This window comes from Danio aesculapii, chromosome 16, assembly GCF_903798145.1.
Source record: "Danio aesculapii chromosome 16, fDanAes4.1, whole genome shotgun sequence".
NCBI classification, from domain to species: Eukaryota; Metazoa; Chordata; class Actinopteri; order Cypriniformes; family Danionidae; genus Danio; species Danio aesculapii.
Genome location: NC_079450.1, coordinates 1784025 through 1798043, shown reverse-complemented (window position 1 = coordinate 1798043; position 14019 = coordinate 1784025). Strand labels below are relative to the sequence as shown.

Genomic DNA, 14019 nt, shown 5'->3' with positions numbered 1-14019 from the left:
ATGTTTAGAAAAACGCTTGTTTGATTTGATGCTGACTCGTTCATGTGAATCGATTCAGTGAACTGATTCGAATACTTCATTCGCGTTTTTATTAGTTTGAATTGAATTATTTTGGAAATTCAATAATCATTAAACACTGGTGAAAAGTCAAAAATAATTGCTTAAAAGTGTGTTAAATGCTTTATTTTTTTTAGCGTTTATTAACATGAATTATGGTGATCTTTGAAATTATGTGTTTGTTTTGTTCAGTGTTTTCAGGCTTCATTTCTTTCTTTGTTTATGAGGAAAATCACGATGTTAATGTTTGTAGTTCATTTATATTTTTACGTCTCATTGACGATATTATAGCTACGTTATGCAATGTTCATGTGAGTCGATTCAGTGAACAGATTCGAATATTAATTCGCAATTAAGTCTGAATTGACATGCGTTCTTCATTCTCTAATCAAAACCCTCTGGGGAAAAGTCTTTCACATGTCTGAGCTTTATCTTTTGGCTTCTGTTGACCTGATAAATAATGATTAATAAAGTTATGTCTTTGTGTGTTCAGGTTTTATGAGCGCAGAGTCGAGTCTTTGATTCAGAGAACATGCCTGAACTCAAACTCAAGCATGTCGTGTCCTGCAGCAGTGAAGATAATGTAAGAATCTGTTATACTTCGTTGATAATAACAACATTTACTGACACTTTACAATCAACACACAAATCTGGAAACTAGATTGATTCAGTGATTCAGCTGAATCTATTGAATCATTGGTTTGAACTGAGTCACTGAACTTGAAATGCAGCAGGGCTGTGCGATGTTGAAATTGCTATATTTTGCATTATATATTGTGATATGAATACGATTTCACCAAATGACTTAAATAGCTCTATTTAGGAGCAATACATTAACTTACATTGATTGGAATGATTCTCTGTGGCAGTGTTTCCCAACCCTGTTCCTGGAGGCACACCAACAGTACACATTGTCTGTTTCCCTTATCCGTCCCATTAACTTCAGGTGTTGGAGTGTCTTCTAATGTTCAGATGAGTTGATTCTGGTGTGTTTTATTAGGGAGAGGTTGAAAATGTGTACTGTCGGTGTGCCTTCAGGAACAGGGTTGGGAAAAACTGGGACTAAATCATGCATAAATTATAATAAACAAATTACAAACATTGATAAATACAACAGAGCAAAAATAAAAAGTGGTTTATCTCTTGTGCTTAACAGTGTTTAGGTGCAGAAATAATAGAATCACATGTAAAATATCACTTTATTGTATAAACAATGAAATAAAATTCAGTTCAGTTACTTCAGTTCAGATACTTGTGCCTGAATACTTTAAACTCTCATAAAATGTTTACACAGTCACCTTAAAACCACATGGAAATGTTAAACTTTTACTCCAATATGCTTAAACTCTGCAGTGACTCCACAAATCTCATGTGTTCTGAGTTATTACTATTTACAAGTACTATTGCGAATGCGCACTGCAATATCAGTGCTGAAACCATATATTGTGCAGCCCTTATTCACATAGATACATCAAACTCTAAATGAAGCTTAAATGAGAGTAATTACTAAATCATCTGCCAGGAAGATGCTAACAGGACAAATAAGAATCTAATAACAGGATCTAAAAGAGCTTGTTCTGTATTTGTGTTCACTTTTTTCTGCACAGACTCATAAAGCGGACAATCTCTTGAGCTCTGACACCTACAGAAAATGGAAAGCTGCGAGACCTGGAGAAAAGCAGGTTTCTGTCATCCTTCAAGTATGTCTGACTTCTGTTTATCAATATTTTTAGATATATATTTATTATATATTATTTTAATGACACTTTTATTTTTTTATTTATTTTATTTATTTTATTTATTTTATTTATTTTATTTAATTATTTATTATTTTAGAAAGATGCCTCAATACCAATTGCAGATGATTCCTTTAACCTGCTTGTTTTGTTCCTCCAGTTGGAAAAGGAAGAGCAAATTCACAGCATAGACATTGGAAACGAAGGCTCTGCTTTCATTGAGGTCCTTGTCGGACACTCCACGTCTGTCAAAGATCAAGACTTTGAGGTGAGTCTTAAAGTTATGAGCTTTTTTATTTTTGGAACATCTGAAAACACTTTGTCATCCAATTTTGTATTGATATTTTCATGTCTCATCTCATGGATGGTATTATAGCTACATGATGTATATATATATGTGTGTGTGTGTGTGTGTGTGTATATATACATATATGTATGTATGTATGTATATGTATGTATGTATGTATATGTGTATGTATGTATGTATGTATATATATATATATATTAGGGGTGGGCGATATGACCTAAAATTAATATCACGGTATTTTTCATCTTTTGAACGGTGACGGTATAATATCATGGTATTAGTTTCAATAGCAAAATAATCTACATCTCAAGGAAGAACGGACAAAAGAAAGTCTCACTTCTATCACTCTGTAAAAGTTTTGGTTTGGTTCATTGTAAATGCTCAGTCTCGTTATGAGCTGATCTTCATTTCTCTGTGTTGGTGGAATAAAGCAGGCGAGTCAGCCGCACCAATTTATGAGCAGACAGAGCAGGATTCTCGCGATGACCACCAGCGCAATACCGCTCTTTGTTATGAGCCGTAGTTTCAGTGTAAACTTAGTAAAGGTGAGTTTCTTTGGCGATGATGTGTACAGTATTAGACTTTATATTTGGCGGACATTTGCGCTGAACACGCGGTGAATGCAACGCATCGAGATTCGGGCACCTTCTCCGAAAACACTCGATTGATCTCAGCTGGTGGATCAACATTTACCTCATGTCATGATCGCTGTCATCTGCGCCATTATTATTATTATTATAACTTTAGGTGAGGTTTGCAAACCTGTGCACTTTTCACTCTTCAGCCGTTTGCATTTCCTGCAGTAACAAAAGCTCCCTGTTATCTGACAGCGGGAAGCGTTGAGTGACTGACAGCTAATATGAACCAATACAGCAGCAGGGTAGAGCGATTCAGCAAGTTTTTAGAGAAAATCAAATTAGATTGCACTACAACCATTATACTCAGACACACAAATGCTCCCAAATATATTATGAGGGCGCATGGATTAAATTTTGGGCGCTCATGCGACCAAAATGGTTGCAATTTCGAGCCCTGTAGTATAAGGACAGGTATTCAGACCACAACTGAACGTTTGAAGAAAATTGAATGCCTTATTATTTAGAATTAGCTATTATTGATGTAAATGCAGCCGTTCAAGCCGCGCATAATTGATTTATTACGGTATTGACGGTATTAGAAAATCCATGTCGTGGCGCAATGTCACACCGGTGATGACTATGACACTGGTGTACCCCCCACCCCTAATATATATATATATATATATATATATATATATATATATATGTATATGTATATGTATATATATATATATATATATATATATGTATATATATATATGTATATGTATATGTATATATATATATATATATATATATATATGTATATATATATATGTATATGTATATATGTATATGTATATATATATGTGTGTGTGTGTGTATGAATGAATAATTGAATGAAGAGTTCAGATGCAAAAACCTGAGTGCCATCAGAAATTTTCTCCTAGAATGAGCTTTTTTCCTCAGCCTTAAATATTTTTGATTGGTTATTTACTTTAAAGACGATGCAAAGAACCTATTTTTTGCTGTAAAAGTGGATTTACTGGACATTCTCAAAGAAGCTTGCAAATAATTCTTATTTTACAAGAAATTTTCAGATGGCATATCTGAACTCTTCATACACACATACAGTTGAAGTCAGAATTATTAGCCCCCCTGAATTATTAGCCCCCGTTTTTTTTTTCCCCCAATTTTTGTTTAACAGAGAGTTTTTTTCAACACATTTCTAATCATAACAGTGTTAATAACTCATCTCTAATAACTGATTTATTTTCTCTTTGTCATGATGACAGTAAATAATATTAGACTAGATATTCTTCAAGACACTTCTATACAGCTTAAAGTGACATTTATATATATAAATAAATAAATAAACAAACAAACAAATAAATAAATAAATAAATAATGTATATTAGGGCTGTCAAAATTAGCATGTTAACGCACGTAATTTATTTGAAATATTTAACGCGTAAAAATAATAATAATAATGCAAATAACGCAGTTGCAGTTTTTTATTTCCTGTTGTGGCTGACGTGTGTTCAGGGCCGGCGCGTGCATAGAGGCCTTGAGCAGCAGAATAGTGAGCAAACCCCCCGGTCCTCACATTCATCCGCTTCACCCACCCCCTCCCTCACGGTTCTCAAACTTCCATACAAATAAAACGGCGTGATTGCCGTTTGCCTAGAGCGCCAGTTCAGCTTGCTCTGGTCCTGCGTGTATTTAACATGCAATATGGATAAGACCAAGGACGCGCTTTTAGAAGGAAAGTTTCAGTATAAAACAATTAATGTCTCATCACCAGGCTATCCTGCCTTTCCTCCAGAGTTTCATACAATTTCGGGTGTTTCATTTAACTGCAGTTCAGCAGTTCACTCTCATTCAGCATCTTTTAACTCAGGATGTTTTAATGGAATTTGATACCGCATGGCGAATAGAAAGAAAAACCTCCGTATTTCGGGACTCGGGTGATTCTTTAAGGTAATCAAAAATCGCTGCTTACATGGTCGACCCTTAACCAGTATTATCTTAATCATAAAAGCAGTGTATTGGTGTCCATGTGAATAAAAGTGCCAGATGAATTCGCAAGCTGTCAGAGACAGCCCACCTCTGCCTTTAAGCTGCGTCCATGAGCCCTCAAATGTTTCATTAAGTTTGACGTGTTTCCCCCCTTTTGTAAAGCACCTGCTTCACGTTGCTGTGTCAGAATCTTTGCTTGTGAGATACAGCCAGACTTTAGAACGCTTCGTTTACGCAAATTTGATGTGCTTGTTGATAAATCTGAAGGGATCTCTCTCGCTCACCGGCACTGCGCGCATTGTCTGTGTGTGTGTGTGTGTGTGTGCGTGCGTGCGTGCGTGCGTGTGTAGTCCACTTAGAATCCGACATGGAAACCATTTTTGTTTGTTATTGGCATGGATTGTTTTGAAATTGAAATGGCACTTACATGCCTGTGTTTTTATTTCTGTAATAAACACGGCATTTCGTGATTAATCATGAATAATCACGTAAATTTTTTTTAATCATTTGACAGCCCTAATATATATATATATATATATATATATAATATACTGTAAAATTGTCATTATTTTTTAAATATTATATAAGTGCTGTTTAAAAGAGCAAGGAATTTTTTACGGTATGTAATGTAGTTTTATATTATAACAGTGTTTTTCTTCTGGAGAAAGTCTTACTGCTTTTAGTTTTGCTGGGGAAAAATAATAATAAATAAATATATTAACCTAGTTAAGCCTTTAAATGTCTCTTCAAGCTGTATAGAAGTGTCTTGAAGAATATCTAGTCTAATATTATTTACTGTCATCATGACAAAGAGAAAATACATCAGTTATTAGAGATGAGTTATTAAAACTATTATGTTTTAAAGTGTTATATGGAAATAAGTTATATGTAAATAGATATAGTTGGAAATTAATTTCACAGGAGTCCTCAACTAATATATAATAATATTTAGAATTTTGATTGTTAAACAGAACCGATGGAAACTCAGTTTGTATCTCTTTACAGTGTGTATACTTCATTAGTCATGCTCAGTCGAGTATGCTGATGAAACTGATGCTAGCGTGTCTCTTCTGCATTGTTTTGTAGGTTCTGCTGGTCACGTCGTCCTTCATGTCGCCCACCGAGAGCCGAAACGGCACAAACACAAACCGTGTGCGTTTCTTCGGGCCCGGTCAGCTGGTGAAGGCGCAGTCACAGGAGAAGTGGGACCGGGTGAAGATCGTCTGCAGTCAGCCCTACAGCAAGGTCAGGAAGGAAACAGCAACACACCCTAATGAAGATCATAGTTTCCCATATCAGGGCATAATCAAAACAGAGCCATATGGTTATTGGCAAGTCTTAAAATTTATCAGATGAACAACATCACATGACAGATCTCACAGTGTCTCATTATTTATTGAACATAAATAAAGCCAAGATAGAAAAGCAATGGGTGACAAACTTCTTATGCAGTAATGATTAAAAGATGAGTGTTTCAATCATTCTGGAGGAGTTTTGGAGTTGTCTGCATAGAATTTCAGCATTTAAATTCAACATTAAGTATCAATTGACCTTAAAGAGCACCTATTACGCAAAGATTACTTTCCTAGGGGGTTTAAGCACAGTTGCGTGTCAGCAGTGTGTGAATATCTCCAGCCTCTAATGGTAAACATGAATTAATTGTATTTGTTATAATCAGACTGGATCAAACCAGTCTGCAGAAACACTTTGATTGACGTTCTGCCTTTGTATGTGTCATCAGAGGGGGAAAGCCCCGCCCTTCTCTCATATTAATCTCTGATTGGGTGAAATGTTTAACCACGCCCCTCCAGTAATAAGTTTGCTGCCCCCTTCTCAATATTTCATTTCGGTTAGAAGTACATCATCGTACTGCAATAAAAGCCAGATGCTGTTTCCTGTGTGCAGACTATAGCATACGGGATATCCTTCATAAAGCTGCACTCTCCTCCAGATGGGAATGAAGCTCCAGTCTCGACTCCACCGGTGAGTGATTTGCATCAAACCTGGACCTTATAAGCTACAGCAGAACTACTAATTGTCATATATTAATCTTACTATGTTTTTAAAAGTACATTACAGCTAAATAATTTGAGTGTTTTATTTACCAGCAACATTTCAACACTTATAAATGTTTGCTTGTTGTTTTTTTTTCCTATCCTATCTTATGTTGTTAAAAACAGGGTTTCCACAGGGTCTTAATAAAAGTCTAAAATTTGAAAATTGAAATTTAAGGCCTTAAAAAGTCTTAAATTGGCTGTTCTAGGTCTTAAATATTTTTACACAGCTCTTATTTTTCTAATGTCCATGTAACGCTACATCTAATGCTCATTTAAATTCTGTTTAGTTGCTGTTGTTGCTTGGTTTTCGTGGTGTCGTAGTTCTTTATTTCACTAGTCCTAATGTAATTTGCGTTATTACATCTACAAATGAGAACATTTACTGAAAGGAGAAGAACCACCAAAATGTCAATATTGCAACAGAAACCAAACTGTTCAACATATTCTTGTGGAGTGCCCCATTTTTAATGTTATCAGACAACAATTTTTATCTGGACAGACTTTAAATGAAATATTTTTAAATGTGAATCCGTCTAAAATTGTACAATTTTTATCAAAAGGAAACCTTAAAGTGTTTTAGATGTTTATCTTATATATTATCATTATTATTTATGTATTTTACCTTGTGTATTATTTATTGCTGTTGATTACTTTTAATTGTTAGAATATTTTTATAATTATAGAAAATTGGTATTTATAAAACATGGTAAAATGGATCTAGTTTTATTTTTTGCCATGACATAGCCATAGAAGCTGAAATGGCAATAAAATAAAACTCTCTCTCTTTGTCTCATCTACAAATGAGACCAACATGCAATAGCCAATCAGCTCACTGTTATTGAACTCAGTGCGCATGGCGAATGTGACTTCATCGCTGTGTTTGCGGAGGTTCGCTTTGGGTGCGCGTGACATGATTTCGGCAGGCGAAGGTCATGATTTTATTTTTTTTACTTGGTTGAATAGTTCATGGCGACGCAGTGGCGCAGTAGGTAGTGCTGTCACTTCACAGCAAGAAGGAGCCACGGCTGGGTCAGTTGGCGTTTCTGTGTGGAGTTTGCATTTTCTCCCTGCATTCGCATGGGTTTCCTCTGGGTGCTCCGGTTTCCCCCACAGTCCAAACACATGCGGTACAGGTGAATTGGGTAGGCTAAATTGTAAATAGTGTATGTGTGTGAATGAGTGTGTATGGATGTTTCCCAGAGATGGGTTGTGGCTGGAAGTGCATCCGCTGCATAAAACGTGCTGGATAAGTTGGCGGTTCATTCCGCTGTGGCGACCCCAGATTAATAAAGAGACTAAGCCGAAAAGAAAATGAATGAATGAATGAATCAACAGTTCACACGGCGCAGCATTTCATCTGAGTTGAATATGAACCACTTTGAAGAGATTTTATCTGAAACAGGTACGCCTGTACAGACATCTTTATGATCTGTCCATGTGTGATCATAGAGAGAACCAGATGACCAGTCATTCTTGGCTAGAAATTGCAACAACTGTGGGAAAAGAGGGAAGTTTTTTTGTAAAAAGTTTGGAAAAACCTGAGGGATAAGTTTGTTAAAACCAAAAAGAGAGGCCATGCAAATGTGGAGACTCGGGTGCTTTTAATATGACAGAATATGTTTTTCTACCAGTCATGTTTTGCACTGATGTGTACGTTACAATTATGAATTTAAAACAATTTAATAGTTACACCAAAATGAATTCACAAATTTTTTTTTTGATAACTGGAATATTTGAACTTTCGGTTTACAAAATACTGATGGCCTGTTTATCTTGACTTCATTGGTGATAATGGTCAGGAATGTTTGTCTTTTTAGCATATAAGCTAAGTAGAGGACAGAAAATAGCCAAACAGTGTGTGATTTGTGGATTGGGCTAAATAAAAAAATTCTGTATATTTAGTAAGTGTACTTTTTTTGCTTTTATTCTTGCCATAATAAAAAATATACTTGTAGAGCAGCTCATTCCTGTTGTCATTTAATATTTAAAGTCATTTAACTTTAAAAGGTAGAACTGTCCGAGATATGAACAAAAGCAAGTGATGCATCAAAATTTGATAAAAAAAAAAATCTTGAACGGTTATAAAAATCCTTATAATCATTATAATAAGTTATAAAAGTAATAAATAAATAATTAGTTTAAAAATCTTGAATGATATTAATGCTATGATGTAGTTCCAGAAACTTCCTACTTCTGTTTATCCGGTTTCTTATGACCTGCCCCCTGTCGTTTTAAAGAATATCACTACGGTGAACGTGTCAAGTAAAAGCCTCGTCTGTTTCGTGAGGTGCGGCGCAGTCAGTGGAGGTGCGCGATGCAGCACCAGGTGAAAGTATAAATCAGCCTTAAGATCTTTGTTGCATGTAACCTGTCTTTAGTACTGTTCAATTTAAATACATTTATTTTACCACTAATTTTGTGATTTTGCATTTTCTCTTTGTGTATGCATGTTTTTGATATTGTGATGTAGGTCTTAAATTTAATACTTAATGGTCTTAAAAAGTCTAAAATTTGACATTATGATATCTGCAGAAACCCTGTTAAAAATATGTAATTAATGGATTCTTTTTAGAAAAGCATCTCTTGTTTGTTATTACGCTTGATGGTTTGGCACATGTGATTCATTCATTCATTCATTTTCTTTTCTGCTAAGTCCCTTTATTAATCAGGGGTCGCCACAGTGGAATGAACCGCCAACTTATCCAGCATATATTTTACGCATCTGATGCCCTTCCAGCTGCAACCCATCTCTGGGAAACATCCATACACACTCATTCACACTCATACACTATGAACAATTTAGCTTAGCCAATTCACCTGTACCACATGTCTATTGACTGTGGGGGAAACCGGAGCATCCTGAAGAAACCCACGCAAATGCAGGGAGAACATGCAAACTCCACACAGAAACGCCAACTGACCCAGCCGAGGCTCGAACCAGCGACCTTCTTGCTGTGAGGCGACAGCACTACCTACTCTGCCACCACGTCGCCCCCATGTGATTCATATTTTATGCTTTTAAACTTCTATTAGGAGAACATACAGTAGTGAGTATCGATTAGCCCTGGTTTTCGTGGTGCATTGTGGGACTTTTCAGAGCGTGAAGAATTTTATTAATTGAGACTCGTCTAGTGGAAAAGCACAATCTTTATGACCCGCAGATTGTCTAGTGAAAAGTATTTGTGTTTTCCCCAAGTGAATGCCAAGGAAAAGTTGTGGGAAGTAGTTTCCTCAGCTGCTCATTTAGGGTGCTTACACACTTGGTCTGAACCCAGGTTCGGTTGTCCCCCCTTGCCACCTTCTCTGCTGGAAAGCCCCCTTAATGTTCACAGGCGTTTAATCTTACATTTTTTTACATAACTGCAGATGAAATGGGAGACATAAAACATCTGTCTGTCTGCTGACCCGTCTGCTCTCTCCCTCACAGAAGCTGACCAAACTGGGTCAATTCAGAGTTAAGGAAGAGTCTCCCTCTGCTGGGTCAAACGTACAGCCCGGAGCTCTGTTCTTCAGCAGGGACACTTCTGCTAAATCCAGCACCGCACTCAAGGGTAAAGCACCATAGTACTGTACACTGACCACTGTAGGAAAATAACCATCAATATCAGTTCAAATATGAACTCAGTCTATTGCACGGGTATATTCATGAACAAACACACACATCAATCTCAAATGGGTGCTTAGACCCCAAGAAAGTAGCTCCAAAAATATACAATTTATTAATAAAATGCTATCACGTATTAGATCAGTGTTTCCCAACCCTGTTCCTGGAGGCACACCAACAGTTCATGTTTTGGATGTCTCCCTTTTCTGACCCATTCACTTCAGGTGTTGGAGTCTCTTCTGATGTTATGATAAGTTGATTCAGGTGTGTTTGATTAGGGAGAGGATGAAAATGTATACTGTTAGTGTGCCTTCAGCAACAGGGTTGGGAAACTCTGCACTAGAAGAGACTCCAACACCTGAAGTTAATGGGTCAGATGAGGGAGACATCCAAAACATGAACTGTTGGTGTGCCTCCAGGAACAGGGTTGGGAAACACTGACGTATAGCATGTGATGTTTTGATCACACCAGCTTTTTGTCAAACATCATTTTTGGTGCTTCGGTGTCGCAGAAGATTATAGATTTGCTTTATTTTTAGCCGAAAAAAATATTAGAATATTAACCCTCCTGTAGACTTATGAATGAAATGGAAAAATGACCCAGGCACCAATTTAACAGCATAAAAACCCCCTGAACAATCCATTTAAGTTTAGTGACTTCTAAAATGAGCTCAACATTAGAAAAAATGAATCCTTTTGTATTTTCATGAACACATTTAGCATACTACTGTTGTCCTTCGGGTCAATTTTGACAATCCAGCTATAAAACCATTTTTAAACCACAAACTGCTGGCACACACACACACACACACACACACACACACACACTAAGAATCAGCTGTTTAACTTTCATGAATATTTTTTTTAAAAAACACTAAAGCTCACACTTATGATGCAATTATAGAATTATTATGGTTAATAATAAGTAATAATTTATTCATATTTCATATATACATATATATATATATATATATAAAGAGCACATGTCACTCCGCTACTCACCCGTTTGCACTGGCTGCCAGTTGCTGCTCGCATCAAATTCAAAGCTCTGATGTTTGCTTACAAAGCGACCTCTGGCTTTGCTCCTTCGTATCTGCTCTCACTTCTGCAGATATATGTGCCCTCCAGAAACTTGCGTTCTGTGAATGAACGTCGCCTCGTTGTTCCATCCCTAAGAGGGAAGAAATCACTTTCCCGAACTCTCACATTCAATCTGCCCAGTTGGTGGAATGAACTCCCTAACTACATCAGAACAGCAGGGTCGCTTGCTGTCTTCAAGAAACCACTAAAAACTCAACTATTTAGTCTCCACTTTCCTTCCTAATCTGTAACTGCCTCTCTGGCTATACCACTAACTGTACTCTCTCTCTCTCTCTCTCTCTCTCTCTCTCTCTCAAAAAAAAAAACACATTACTAATGCTTTGCTTCTTAGACTTTACACACCTGAAACTTGTCTATAGCACTTGTTCACTGCTGCTCTTATAGTTGTGTAAATTGCTTCCTTGTCCTCATTTGTAAATCGCTTTGGATAAAAGCGTCTGCTAAATGACTAAATGTAAATGTAAATATATATATTTAGACATGATACATTAAATTGATCTGCTTTATTTTAGAGCTTTTAGTGAAGGCAGCACATGATGTACACATCAGGGGTGTCCACACTCGCTCCTGGAGGGCCGGTGTCCTGAAGAGTTTAGCTCCAACCCTAATCAAACACACCTGAACCAGCTAATCAAGCTCTTACTACATATACTAGAGACTTTCTGGCAGGTGTTGAAGCAAGTTGGTACTAATCTCAGCAGGACACTGGCCCTCCAGGACCAAGTCATTCCTGATGTATACAAATGATGTATACATACAGAATTATAGGACAACAGGGTTTAATTAGGGGCTACAGATTAGGGTTGGGCGATGTCGACCATTTTGGCATCGTATGATGTCTAATGTGAAACATCGTGATGGCATCGTCATCATAGGCAGTGAATTAGTTATTTATGAATAATTCATTCATTCATTAACGAACTAATTATTTGTATATCTGTGTTGGTATAATGGCGTCCACAAACTTGGTTGGTAATGAAGGTGCACAACCAACAGGAACCAACCAACAGTGTCTGAGGTTTTCGCTAAAATGACTAAGTACAAGCGTGAAAGAGAAAGATTGAAGCAGTGTACTGACGCTGTGACACGCTACCTGATAGATTCAAAACACAGAAGAGTCGTTACATGAAGACAAGATTAATTAAATATCACCTTTAACCACTATAGTGAGACGCCATCCAGCGGTACATCCTTGATAAACTGTCTGACGTGCACTGCTCTCTGGGGTTTAGTGCTTAAAGCACCCGCTGACTGCTAGAGCTCAGATGAGCGCATACACCGCAGCATGACAGAGTGTTTGTGTGTGAGTGTGGTCACGTGATGTGCGTTTTCAGAGGTCTAGTGTGGACGGAGGACTGTTCAGAAATGCTGTGGATCGTTTTCGTTGTACAATGCAATTTTAAAAGTAAGACATATTAGTGTAAATAGGGTCGCAGCGGGTTGCTGCTGCGACAGGGGGCGGGGCGGAGGATCGCAATCAGCATCATGGTGTCTATTGGTCATCAGCGATAGACAATGGCATTGTCTATCGACCCAACCCTAGTATAGATGTACATTAGCTTTATAACTAACTCTGGCACAACATGTCATGTTGTACATGGTCCCTGTATAAAGAAAGATAAATAAATAAATTTAAATAAATAAATAAAAATAATGTCAAAATCAACCCAAAAAGTCTTATTTATTTATTGTGCGCCTGAAAACATCATCTGTATTTTTTTAGTGCATTATAACATGCTTCATGATTGCCATTTATATGCAGTTACACAATAAAGTGTTGAAATGAGTTGAAACGCTGCAGTAAATGTTATAATCATCTTACAGAAGGGTTATTTTCTACAGTTTCTCCTCAGAATGAGAGGCTGAGTTACGCCGCTGCTGCACTGAAGACTGAGGGTTCATCCACACACACATCTGCCAGCGACACACAGCAGGTATAGTCTAATATATACACTCATACGCTAATATATAGACACGCAACGCCTTTAAAATGTGCTGTAGTGTACCGATGACTAGTATTTAGTGTCTAGTATTTATTAATAGTTTGGATATTTTATTCCAGTTATTTTATTTAGGGGTAATCTTTATTAGCTAATGTTTATGATGTTGATTTTTCTCTTTTATTTATTACTTTTTTAATTTAGTAATTAAGGTAATCAAGTTATTTTTTAAATTAAGTTTAATTTTTAAATTCAAGTAATTTTTATTAGTTAAAATATTTTGTTATTTTAAAGGGGTTGTAAGTTATTTGTTATTTTATTTTAAAAAATCTTTATTTATTTATTTATTTTTAAAGATTTTTAAAATAGTTATAGCAATTTTACATTAATTTTTTTAGGTTTTTTTTTGTTAATGTTTATAATATTATTTAAAACATTTTTTCAGTTATTTTAGAGGGAGTTTAGTTAGTTTTTAACGTTATTTAATCCATTTTTCTATTTATTTCTTTTAAGTTTTTAAATGTATTATTAATTAATGTTTATAAAGATTTTAAAATCATTTTTAATTTGAGTTTAGTATGAATCTAAATAAAAAATATATATGTTTCTTTGCTGAAATGACGTAATATAATTTTTAATTA

General features: G+C 36.1%; 1 protein-coding gene across 3 annotated transcripts in view; it reads left to right on the top strand.

Moving 5' to 3' along the window:
* The window catches only part of xrcc1 (X-ray repair complementing defective repair in Chinese hamster cells 1), a 46254-nt gene that overhangs the window by 491 nt on the left and 31744 nt on the right, over positions 1–14019 (top strand). For all 3 annotated transcript variants that reach the window (XR_008839153.1, XM_056475674.1, XM_056475676.1), the window contains exons 2-8: positions 551–640; positions 1665–1757; positions 1954–2061; positions 5763–5921; positions 6582–6659; positions 10161–10284; positions 13281–13372. Coding sequence is in view for 2 of the 3 variants with exons in the window: in XM_056475674.1 (XP_056331649.1) it covers positions 590–640; positions 1665–1757; positions 1954–2061; positions 5763–5921; positions 6582–6659; positions 10161–10284; positions 13281–13372 (705 nt within the window). In the remaining variant the exon portion in view is untranslated. The remainder of the gene's footprint in view (positions 1–550; positions 641–1664; positions 1758–1953; positions 2062–5762; positions 5922–6581; positions 6660–10160; positions 10285–13280; positions 13373–14019) is intronic.